This window comes from Oncorhynchus clarkii, chromosome 25 (assembly GCF_045791955.1).
Source record: "Oncorhynchus clarkii lewisi isolate Uvic-CL-2024 chromosome 25, UVic_Ocla_1.0, whole genome shotgun sequence".
Lineage (NCBI taxonomy): Eukaryota > Metazoa > Chordata > Actinopteri > Salmoniformes > Salmonidae > Oncorhynchus > Oncorhynchus clarkii.
In genome coordinates this window covers 33560080-33572701 of record NC_092171.1, presented here as the reverse complement: position 1 = coordinate 33572701, position 12622 = coordinate 33560080, and the positions used below count along the sequence as shown (strand labels likewise).

The window sequence follows — 12622 nt, the reverse complement described above, 5'->3', positions numbered from 1 at the left end:
CTGCAAACTTGAACACCATGTATCTCAAAAGTGCTCGATCCCGTCCTCTCCCCGAGGAGAGGAATCTTAGGAGGTGAGGAGGCGAGGAATGAAGAAGGACTTTTGAGATTCACCCCATCTTGTATAGGTCATGACGGGTGGTGTATCGCTAGGTGTAGCCCGGACAGTGTTATTAGCGCTAACTGAGTTAGCCTGTTTTGCTAATTAGCAGAGTGGGGTTCAGTGCTGGGCTGCCAGTAAAGCCTATGGGCCCACTAGCACCGCTCAAATGAGCCGTGCGGATCACAGTCGCAGATCCACACATCCACAGCAGCAGCCCTGGGGGGAAACTGTGGGCCTGCCTGGCCTGTCTGTCTCCTCACAGGCTCACACTCAGGCTCACACTCGCACTGCAGCCACACACACACACACACACACACACACACAAACACACACAGGGTTTAACATGCATCTGGAACTAGTGTTTAATGATGTTTAGAATGTATTTATATTGTTACAGTTATTACAAAAGTCTACCTGGCCAATCAGAAAACAGTTGACTGACTGGCCAGACTGACTGACCAATCTATGTGTGCTTTCGAGGTGTCTTTTATCTGTGTGTGTTATAGTAGACATTACAGTGCTGTTTGTACACACAGCTTTCCTCTCATTTACTGTGAGGATAAGATAACTACTTGTGTGTGTTGTAGATATTGCTTACCCGCTCTCTTTTTCTGTGTGTGTGTGTGTGTGTGTGTGTGTGTGTGTGTGTGTGTGTGTGTGTGTGTGTGTGTGTGTGTGTGTGTGTGTGTGTGTGTGTGTGTGTGTGTGTGTGTGTGTGTGTGTGTGTGTTGTGTGTGGTGTGTGTGGTGTGTGTGTGTGTAGTAGTAAATATAACTATGTATATAACTTCTCTCTTCATAGATCCCAGACAGCATAATCTCTAGGGGTGTGCAGGTTCTTCCCAGAGACACAACTTCTCTGAGCACCACGCCCTCCGAGTCGCCACGTGCCCAGGCCACCTCGCGCCTCTCCACTGCCTCCTGCCCCACACCCAAAGTAAGACACCTCCTGTAACTATTCTTAAACCTACCCCACTGCCCATCCATCTACTCCTCCCCCTGCCACTCACCCGGCCATGCCCAGTCCTCTCACATCCTAACACTACCCTCCCTCCTTCCACCTGGCTGCTGCCTCCCCCTCACTCTGACCCATCAAGGCTTGGAGGTGGAGGCCTATTGCTTCTTGACTCCCTCCCTCTCCCCTCCTCCATGTTTTTTTGGGATGTCATTTATTGGATCCCTTTAGTTCTGTAACTCTGAGATCATGTCCAGTATGTTGTCCGTTAATTGGGTGGAATTACAGGCTCCTCCTCCTAACCTCGATTCCATCCTATCCCCATACTTTAACATTTGAACATTTTATTTCCTGACTGTAGAAACGTCCTGTGATTGGTCACAGCACACAGAGGGGCGGACGAATGACCTCTGCTGGAGTGTCCCGTTCAGTCTTTTGATTGATAGGTTGTTTATATCAGTTTCAAACTGCACTGTGGCCATGGAAATAAAAAAAACAGACATACATAGTGCTGCTGTTCATGTCCTAACACTACCTGTGTTCTATTCCTCACAATGTTGCTGAGCGAACAGAGACGGGGAGTGGTAGGAGAAAGAGGAGAGGAAGTGTAACTTGACTAGATCAGACTAGAGAGAGGAGGTGTAACTTGACAAGATCAGACTGGTGGGAGGAGAGGAGGTGTAACTTGACTAGACCAGACTGGAGAGAGGAGGTGTAACTTGACTAGATCAGACTAGAGAGAGGTGTAACTTAACTAGATCAGACTGGTGGGAGGAGAGGAGGTGTAAATTGACTAGATCAGACTGGTGAGAGGAGAGGAGGTGTAACTTGACTAGATCAGACTGGTGGGAGGAGAGGAGGTGTAACTTGACTAGATCAGACTGGTGAGAGGAGGTGTAACTTGACTAGATCAGACTGGTGGGAGGAGGTGTAACTTGACAAGATCAGACTGGAGAGTGGAGGTATAACTTGACTAGATCAGACTGGAGAGTGGAGGTGTAACTTGACTAGATCAGACTGGAGAGAGGAGGTATAACTTGACTAGATCAGACTGGTGGGAGAGAGGAGGTATAACTTGACTAGATCAAAATGGTGAGAGGAGAGGAGGTGTAACTTGACAAGATCAGACTGGAGAGAGGAGGTGTAACTTGACTAGATCAGACTGGTGGGAGGAGAGGAGGTATAACTTGACTAGATCAGACTGGTGAGAGGAGAGGAGGTGTAACTTGACTAGATCAGACTGGAGAGAGGAGGTGTAACTTGACTAGATCAGACTAGAGAGAGGTGTAACTTAACTAGATCAGACTGGTGGGAGAAGGTGTAACTTGACTAGATCAGACTGGTGGGAGGAGAGTAGGAGTAACTTGACTAGATCAGACTGGTGGGAGGAGGTGTAACTTGACAAGATTAGACTGGAGAGTGGAGGTATAACTTGACTAGATCAGACTGGAGAGTGGAGGTGTAACTTGACTAGATCAGACTGGAGAGAGGAGGTGTAACTTGACTAGATCAGACTGGTGGGAGAGAGGAGGTATAACTTGACTAGATCAAAATGGTGAGAGGAGAGGAGGTGTAACTTGACAAGATCAGACTGGAGAGAGGAGGTGTAACTTGACTAGATCAGACTGGTGGGAGGAGAGGAGGTATAACTTGACTAGATCAGACTGGTGAGAGGAGAGGAGGTGTAACTTGACTAGATCAGACTGGAGAGAGGAGGTGTAACTTGACTAGATCAGACTAGAGAGAGGTGTAACTTAACTAGATCAGACTGGTGGGAGAAGGTGTAACTTGACTAGATCAGACTGGTGGGAGGAGAGTAGGAGTAACTTGACTAGATCAGACTGGTGGGAGGAGGTGTAACTTGACAAGATCAGACTGGAGAGTGGAGGTATAACTTGACTAGATCAGACTGGAGAGTGGAGGTGTAACTTGACTAGATCAGACTGGAGAGAGGAGGTGTAACTTGACTAGATCAGACTGGTGGGAGAGAGGAGGTATAACTTGACTAGATCAAAATGGTGAGAGGAGAGGAGGTGTAACTTGACAAGATCAGACTGGAGAGAGGAGGTGTAACTTGACTAGATCAGACTGGTGGGAGGAGAGGAGGTATAACTTGACTAGATCAGACTGGTGAGAGGAGAGGAGGTGTAACTTGACTAGATCAGACTGGAGAGAGGAGGTGTAACTTGACTAGATCAGACTAGAGAGAGGTGTAACTTAACTAGATCAGACTGATGGGAGAAGGTGTAACTTGACTAGATCAGACTGGTGGGAGGAGAGTAGGAGTAACTTGACTAGATCAGACTGGAGAGAGGAGGTGTAACTTGACTAGATCAGACTGGAGAGAGGAGGTGTAACTTGACTAGACCAGACTGGAGAGAGGAGGTGTAACTTGACTAGATCAGACTGGTGAGAGGAGAGGAGGTGTAACTTGACTAGATCAGACTGGTGAGAGGAGAGGAGGTGTAACTTGACTAGATCAGACTGGTGAGAGGAGAGGAGGTGTAACTTGACTAGATCAGACTGGTGAAAGGAGGTGTAACTTGACTAGATCAGACTGGTGGGAGGAGGTGTAACTTGACAAGATCAGACTGGAGAGTGGAGGTATAACTTGACTAGATCAGACTGGAGAGTGGAGGTGTAACTTGACTAGATCAGACTGGAGAGAGGAGGTGTAACTTGACTAGATCAGACTGGTGGGAGAGAGGAGGTATAACTTGACTAGATCAAAATGGTGAGAGGAGAGGAGGTGTAACTTGACAAGATCAGACTGGAGAGAGGAGGTGTAACTTGACTAGATCAGACTGGTGGGAGGAGAGGAGGTATAACTTGACTAGATCAGACTGGTGAGAGGAGAGGAGGTGTAACTTGACTAGATCAGACTGGAGAGAGGAGGTGTAACTTGACTAGATCAGACTAGAGAGAGGTGTAACTTAACTAGATCAGACTGGTGGGAGAAGGTGTAACTTGACTAGATCAGACTGGTGGGAGGAGAGTAGGAGTAACTTGACTAGATCAGACTGGTGGGAGGAGGTGTAACTTGACAAGATCAGACTGGAGAGTGGAGGTATAACTTGACTAGATCAGACTGGAGAGTGGAGGTGTAACTTGACTAGATCAGACTGGAGAGAGGAGGTGTAACTTGACTAGATCAGACTGGTGGGAGAGAGGAGGTATAACTTGACTAGATCAAAATGGTGAGAGGAGAGGAGGTGTAACTTGACAAGATCAGACTGGAGAGAGGAGGTGTAACTTGACTAGATCAGACTGGTGGGAGGAGAGGAGGTATAACTTGACTAGATCAGACTGGTGAGAGGAGAGGAGGTGTAACTTGACTAGATCAGACTGGAGAGAGGAGGTGTAACTTGACTAGATCAGACTAGAGAGAGGTGTAACTTAACTAGATCAGACTGGTGGGAGAAGGTGTAACTTGACTAGATCAGACTGGTGGGAGGAGAGTAGGAGTAACTTGACTAGATCAGACTGGAGAGAGGAGGTGTAACTTGACTAGATCAGACTAGAGAGAGGTGTAACTTAACTAGATCAGACTGGTGGGAGGAGAGGAGGTGTAACTTGACTAGACCAGACTGGAGAGAGGAGGTGTAACTTGACTAGACCAGACTGGAGAGAGGAGGTGTAACTTGACTAGATCAGACTGGTGAGAGGAGAGGAGGTGTAACTTGAAAAGATCAGACTGGAGATAGGAGGTGTAACTTGACTAGATCAGACTGGTGAGAGGAGAGGAGGTGTAACTTGACTAGATCAGACTGGTGAAAGGAGAGGAGGTGTAACTTGACTAGATCAGACTGGTGAGAGGAGAGGAGGTATAACTTGACTAGATCAGACTGGTGGGAGGAGGTGTAACTTGACTAGATCAGACTGGTGGGAGGAGATGAGGTATGATTTGACTAGATCAGACTGGTGGGAGGAGGTGTAACTTGACTAGATCAGACTGGTGGGAGGAGGTGTAACTTGACTAGATCAGACTGGAGAGAGGAGGTGTAACTTGACTAGATCAGACTGGATGGTATACTTTGTCTTTCACCACCAAACCCATTCTCATCATGTCGTGATTTTAGCTAGGTATATTTCTTTGGAGGATTGTGGCTTTGCAGCCACTGTGATCATTCCATACCTCAGTACCTACATTTCTCTTTACGTCTTGAACTTGTGTTGAGTCTGTCTCTACATGATGAGGTGTTCCTTAGGGGAAGGCTGTATCTGTCTCCACATGGTGAGGTGTTCCATAGGGGAAGGCTGTATCTCTCTCCACCTGGTGAGGTGTTCCATAGGGGAAGGCTGTATCTGTCTCCACATGGTGAGGTGTTCCTTAGGGGAAGGCTGTATCTGTCTCCACCTGGTGAGGTGTTCCATAGGGGAAGGCTGTATCTGTCTCCACATGGTGAGGTGTTCCTTAGGGGAAGGCTGTATCTGTCTCCACCTGGTGAGGTGTTCCATAGGGGAAGGCTGTATCTGTCTCCACATGGTGAGGTGTTCCTTAGGGGAAGGCTGTATCTGTCTCCACCTGGTGAGGTGTTCCATTGGGGAAGGCTGTATCTGTCTCTACCTGGTGAGGTGTTCCTTAGGGGAAGGCTGTATCTGTCTCCACATGGTGAGGTGTTCCATTGGGGAAGGCTGTATCTGTCTCTACCTGGTGAGGTGTTCCATAGGGGAAGGCTGTATCTGTCTCCACATGGTGAGGTGTTCCATTGGGGAAGGCTGTATCTGTCTCCACCTGGTGAGGTGTTCCATAGGGGAAGGCTGTATCTGTCTCCACATGGTGAGGTTTTCCATAGGGGAAGGCTGTATCTGTCTCCACATGGTGAGGTGAGGTGTACGTACGCTAACTGTGAAATGCTTGCAGGCCCTTCCCAACAATGCAGAGAGAAAAATAACAACACCAGGAATAAGTCCACGATGAGTAGCCCTAACCTTGTCCTACAGTAGCCCTAACCCTAACCCTGTCCTACAGTAGCCCTAACCCTGTCCTACAGTAGCCCTAACCCTGTCCCACAGTAGCCCTAACCCTGTCCTACAGTAGCCCTAACCCTGTCCTACAGTAGCCCTAACCCTGTCCTACAGTAGCCCTAACCCTGTCCTACAGTAACCCTAACCCTGTCCTACAGTAGCCTTAACCCTGTCCTACAATAGCCCTAACCCTGTCCCACAGTAGCCTTAACCCTGTCCTACAGTAGCCCTAAACCTGTCCTACAGTAGCCCTAAACCTGTCCTACAGTAGCCCTAACCCTGTCCTACAGTAGCCCTAACCCTGTCCTACAGTAGCCCTAAACCTGTCCTACAGTAGCCCTAAACCTGTCCTACAGTAGCCCTAACCCTGTCCTACAGTAGCCCTAACCCTGTCCTACAGTAGCCCTAACCCTGTCCTACAGTAGCCCTAACCCTGTCCTACAGTAGCCCTAACCCTGTCCTACGGTAGCCCCAACCCTGTCCTACGGTAGCCCCAACCCTGTCCTACAGTAGCCCCAACCCTGTCCTACAGTAGCCCCAACCCTGTCCTACAGTAGCCCCAACCCTGTCCTACAGTAGCCCCAACCCTGTCCTACAGTAGCCCCAACCCTGTCCTACAGTAGCCCTAACCCTGTCCTACAGTAGCCCTATCCATGTCCTACAGTAGCCCTAACCATGTCCTACAGTAGCCCTAACCCTGTCCTACAGTAGCCCTAACCCTGTCCTATAGTAGCCCCAACCCTAACCCTGTCCTATAGTAGCCCCAACCCTAACCCTGTCCTACAGTAGCCCCAACCCTAACCCTGTCCTACAGTAGCCTTAACCCTGTCCTACAGTAGCCCTAACCCTGTCCTACAGTAGCCCTAACCCTGTCCTACAGTAGCCCCAACCCTGTCCTATAGTAGCCCCAACCCTGTCCTACAGTAGCCCCAGCCCTGTCCTACAGTAGCCCCAACCCTGTCCTACAGTAGCCCCAACCCTGTCCTACAGTAGCCCCAACCCTGTCCTACAGTAGCCCCAACCCTGTCCTACAGTAGCCCCAACCCTGTCCTACAGTAGCCCCAACCCCTTCCTACAGTAGCCCCAACCCCGTCCTACAGTAGCCCCAACCCCGTCCTACAGTAGCCCTAACCCCGTCCTACAGTAGCCCTAACCCTGTCCTACAGTAGCCCTAACCCTGTCCTACAGTAGCCCTAACCCTGTCCTACAGTAGCCCTAACCCTAACCCTGTCCTACAGTAGCCCTAACCCTAACCCTGTCCTACAGTAACCCTAACCCTAACCCTGTCCTACAGTAGCCCTAACCCTAACCTTGTCCTACAGTAGCCCTAACCCTGTCTCTAGCTTCTCTGACATGGTGTTTTTTAAACAGAGGCTGTCAACAGTGAGAGACACAGGGAGACACTGGGAAAAGAGAAGTCTGGTCTCGTGGGAACCAGGGGTGAAACAAGAAATACTGTATGCAGAGCGTGTTGGATGGTTTGTCTGCTCAAGGGCAGCCTGTAAAACTCCTTCGCTCACCTGTGTTCGGCTAGAACATTTATATACTGTGTGTGTGTGTGTGTGTGTGTGTGTGTGTGTGTGTGTGTGTGTGTGTGTGTGTGTGTGTGTGTGTGTGTGTGTGTGTGTGTGTGTGTGTGTGTGTGTGTGTGTGTGTGGTATATATAGTATAATGTACAGCGGTAGATTCGGCATGCCAACAAATTATAGAGAGAGAAAGAGAGGCATGTGGAGGAGAAAGAGAAACAGAGATGAGGGAGAGATATATAAGGGAGAGAGAGAGGGATTTGAGAGCGGGAGAGATATGAGCGAGAGAAAAGACATATGAGCATGACAAAGAGGGACAAGGTCTTCCACTCTGAAACAGTCCCTGTGATTAAAGAGTTTCTATTCTACATATTTACAGTATCAGCCTTGTGCAGCCACAGACCCTGGTAGACCTTAGCACTCCTACGCACACATCTGATACTCTATCACACACTTTCTCATAAAACACCTGTGTGTGTGTGTTAGCCAGCTGGTCCACTTGGTGGCAAATAGTCCTCAGTGCTTAATGAAGGCTGTGATAGAGGGGAATAGACCTCAGTGCTTAATGAAGGCTGTGATAGAGGGGAATAGTCCTCAGTGCTTAATGGAGGCTGTGATAGAGGGGAATAGACCTCAGTGCTTAATGAAGGCTGTGATAGAGGGGAATAGTCCTCAGTGCTTAATGGAGGCTGTGATAGAGGGGAATAGTCCTCAGTGCTTAATGAAGGCTGGGATAGAGGGGAATAGTCCTCAGTGCCTACTGTATACAGGAAGAAGAGAATCCATCTGGCATCGGTTTCTCTACATATATCTAAACTCTGCAAAAAAAGAAACGTCCCTTTTTCAACAGTCTTTCAAAAATAATTCGTAAAAATCCAAATAACTTCACAGATCTTCATTGTAAAGGGTTTAAACACTGTTTCCCCTGCTTGTTCAATGAACCACAAACAATTAATGAACATGCACCTGTGGAACGGTCGTTAAGACACTAACATCTTACAGACAGTAGGCAATTAAGGTCACAGTTATGAAAACTTAGGACACTAAAGAGGCCTTTCGACTGACTCTGAAAAACTCCAAAAGAAAGATGCCCAGGGTCCCTGCTCATCTGCGTGAACGTGCCTTAGGCATGCTGCAAGGAGGCATGAGGACTGCAGATGTGGCCAGGGCAATAAATTGCAATGTCCGTACCTCACAGTGGCAGACCACGTGTAACAACACCTGCACAGGATCAGTACATCCGAACATGACACCTGCGGGACAGGTACAGGATGACGGCAACAACAACTGCCCGAGTTACACCAGGAATGCACAATCCCTCATCAGTGCTCAAACTGTCCGCAATAGGCTGAGAGAGACTGGACTGATGGCTTGTAGGCCTGTTGTAAGGCAGGTCCTCAACAGACATCATCGGCAACAACATCGCCTATGGGTACAAACCCACTGTCGCTGGACCAGACAGGACTGGCAAAAAGTGCTCTTCACTGACGAGTCGCGGTTTTGTCTCACCAGGGGTGATGGTTGGATTTGCGTTTATCGTTGAAGGAGCGTTACAACGAGGCCTGTACTCTGGAGTGGGATCGATTTGGAGGTGGAGGGTCTGTCATGGTCTGGGGTGCTGTGTCAGTCACAGCATCATGGGACTGAGCTTGTTGTTATTGCAGGCAATCTCAACGCTGTGCATTACAGGGAAGACATCCTCCTCTCTCATGTGGTACCCTTCCTGCAGGCTCCTCCTGACATGACCCTCCAGCATGACAACGCCACCAGTCACACTGCTCGTTCTGTGCGTGATTTCCTGCAAGACAGGAATGCCAGTGTTCCGCCATGGCCAGTGAGGAGCCCGGATCTCAATCCTATTGAGCACGTCTGGGACCTGTTGGATCGGAGGGTGAGGGCTAGGGCCATTCCCCCAGAAATGTCCAGGAACTTGCAGGTGCCTTGGTGGAAGAGTGGGGTAACATTGACATGACTGACCAGTGGCTCAATGCTGTGGATAATGGCAGGTTTGTGGGTGTACTATTTTTATATTTTAGTGCTGCTTTTTATTTAGTGGGTCATGAAATAATTTTGACAAAAGTAATGCATTATGGTTTTCAGGGGGTAGCATTGAATTTGGAACAGTCATATCTAACTGACAGGAAACAGTCCACCTATATCAATAGTTAATTTTCTTCCCTTCATGCTTTAAACTGTGGAATACCGCAGGGCAGTTGCCTTGGGCCACTTCTTTACTTAATATATAACAACAACCTTCCTTAAAGCTTATCTGAAACTCAAGCTACTGTATTTGCAGATAATCCTACCATTTATACAGCAAGACAATCGGTTCAACAGGTACAGCAAGCTCTACAAGTAGATTTGGAAAATATCAGGAGTGGGTTTGCAGGAACAAACTTGTTTTGTTGAACACCAAGAAAACCAAAGTTATGTTGGTCTGTTCCACCAGGAAAAGGTCAACACAGCGTGAGATACAATTAAGTATGGGAGGAGTACAAATTGAAGAAGTGGCAGAAACCAAACTACTAGGAGTGCAGCTAGACAACTGCTTATCATGGTCATCTCAAATAACTCATCTATGTAAAAATATTATTAAAACAGCATGCAGGATCAGAAGGATAGCTACATATTTACCGGGAAAGATACTTAAGCAAACAACCCAAGCATGAATTGGGAGTCAGGTGAACTACTGTTCTGTGGTTTGAGGAAATGCATCAGCAAGTGACATTAGGAGGCTGCCGAATGCACAGAACAAAGCAGCAAGGATTGTTTTAAGGTGGAGATATGTTTTTTTGGGTTGTAGTCATGCTCAATGCTCTTGGTTGGTCATCAATCAACAAGATAAGTGAAAAAAAACATGCTTATTTTATTTCATAATATACACCATTTAGAACGGCCAAACTCTATTCACAGCAGTATTCAGTTGGTGAAAGACAGACATTCAGTCAATACTAAGAATAGGTTGTCCACCATCTATGTGTTACCCAGACAGAAAAGAGAAATAGGCAAAATAACATTTATATTTAGAGTAATAAAGAAATTGAATAATTTATCTGCGCAAACCAGAAAGCTTTCAATATATAAATTCAAACAATACTTTAATACCATTTAAATATAATACATAGGAAAGTTGTGCTGGACTATACTAGATGAAGAATCAATATCTCTTTTTAGACTGTTATTTATCTGGTCAATATGTTAGTGTATTATGTCTGTTTGTAACAGTGTGTTTGTTATATGTGAAAATGTGTTCGTATTATAAATAGTATTTTAATGTTTAACGACTCTTGGAAGATTAGTCCAAATGGGGACTAAAAGAGAACCATATCAAATCATATCAAATATTAGGATATTCTATTTCTCTCTCTCTCTCTCTCTCTCTCCTCTGCTTTTTTCTTGCTGTTCTCTCTATTCTCCTCCCTCCCTCACTCCTTTTTTTCACCCCATCCCACACTTTCTCTCTCTCACTTTGCCTGTTGTGCTCTCTCTGCCTTCTATGCTCCCTCCTCTCTCTCACTGTCAGTCCCTTCCTCTCTGAGCCTGTCTGTGTTGTGTGTGTGCCAGTGAGCGTGTGGGAGACTACATCTTCTTACTCAGAAGCAGGATAAAGCATGGTAAGCATCCTGCCTCATCTTCTCTTCTCTCCTAACGGACTGACTGGTGTTTTGCTAGCTCTCGTTGCACATGTTAGGGGGCAAAGGGGGTCATTGTTTTTGTGTGCATTAGAAGGGGATGGGAGATTGTGGCTCTTTATGTGTAGTTGATGTATTATGTGTGTGTGTGTGTGTGTGTGTGTGTGTGTGTGTGTGTGTGTGTGTGTGTGTGTGTTATGTGACTGTGTCAAAAGTGCATTATCCATTATGTATTTTGTGTTATAGCTCAGTTTGTACAATACTGTAGTCAATTATCTAGCTACCACTCACATCTCCATCTATGTTGTTATTTATTCATTAGGATCCCCAGTAGCTGTTGATCATGCAGAAGCTACTCTTCCTGGGGTATAGTAACACACAGTAGCGTTGTTAATCTGGGCTTTCTAAAACCTGTAGCTAGATAACTCAAACAGACATTTTGTGAGGTTTGAATCTGAATAGATTCATAGGAACATAATAGACTGAGAGAACTGTGTTAGATAAAGAGGTTTTAGGTGACATGGTCTCAGATGTTATCCACAGATGGTAGCGCTGTCTTACTGCAGTTTCTGGATGTGGTGTAGAAAGCCAGGCCTTAGATTCTTCTGTACTGAAGCTTCATCCCGATATAGTGTAGTTGGTGATTTGCTCTGGGTCTATGGTGCTTTGTACTGGCAGCCTAAAGCTGAGGATCTTGTCAGTGCTGTTGAAAGCAGTTAAATACTGATTAAGTAGTAGGGCTGGGAATTGCCAGGGTACGATATTATCATGGTACTTAGGTGCCGATACAATACAGTGTATTCAGACCCCTTGAGTCTTTCCACATTTTGTTACATTACAGCCTTATTCTAAAAGGGATTACATACATTAAATTCCTCAGCAGTCTACACACAATACCCCACAATGACAAAGCAAAAACAGGTTTTTATACATTTTTGCAAATGTATTAAAAGGTAAAACCAGAAATACCTTATTTACATAAGCATTCTTTGCTTTGCTATGCTATGAGACTCGAAATTGAGCACAGGTGCATCCTGTTTCCATTGATCATCATTGAGACAATTTAAATTGGTTGGACATGATTTGGAAAGACATACACCTGTCTATATAAGGTCTCACAGTTAACAGTGCATGTCAGAGCAAAATCCAAGCCCTGAGGTTGTAGGAATTTTCCGTAGAGCACCGAGACAGGATTGTGTCGAGGCACAGATCTGGGGAAGTGTACCAAAACATTTCTGCAGCATTGAAGGTTCCCAAGAACACAGTGGCCTCCGTCATTCTTAAATGGAAGAAGTTTGGAACCACCAAGACTCTTCCTAGAGCTGAGCAATCGGGGGAGAAGGGCCTTGGTCAGGGAGGTGACCAAGAACCTGATGGTCACTCTGACAGAGTTCTAGAGTTCCTCTGTGGAGATGGGAAAACCTTCCAGAAGGCCAACCA

At 46.6% G+C, this 12622-nt stretch overlaps 1 protein-coding gene across 14 annotated transcripts in view; it reads left to right on the top strand.

Moving 5' to 3' along the window:
* The window catches only part of LOC139383688 (gephyrin a), a 124076-nt gene that overhangs the window by 56436 nt on the left and 55018 nt on the right, over positions 1–12622 (top strand). For all 14 annotated transcript variants that reach the window (XM_071128240.1, XM_071128242.1, XM_071128235.1 and 11 more), the window contains one exon: positions 904–1038. In XM_071128240.1, coding sequence (XP_070984341.1) covers positions 904–1038 — 135 coding nt within the window. The remainder of the gene's footprint in view (positions 1–903; positions 1039–12622) is intronic.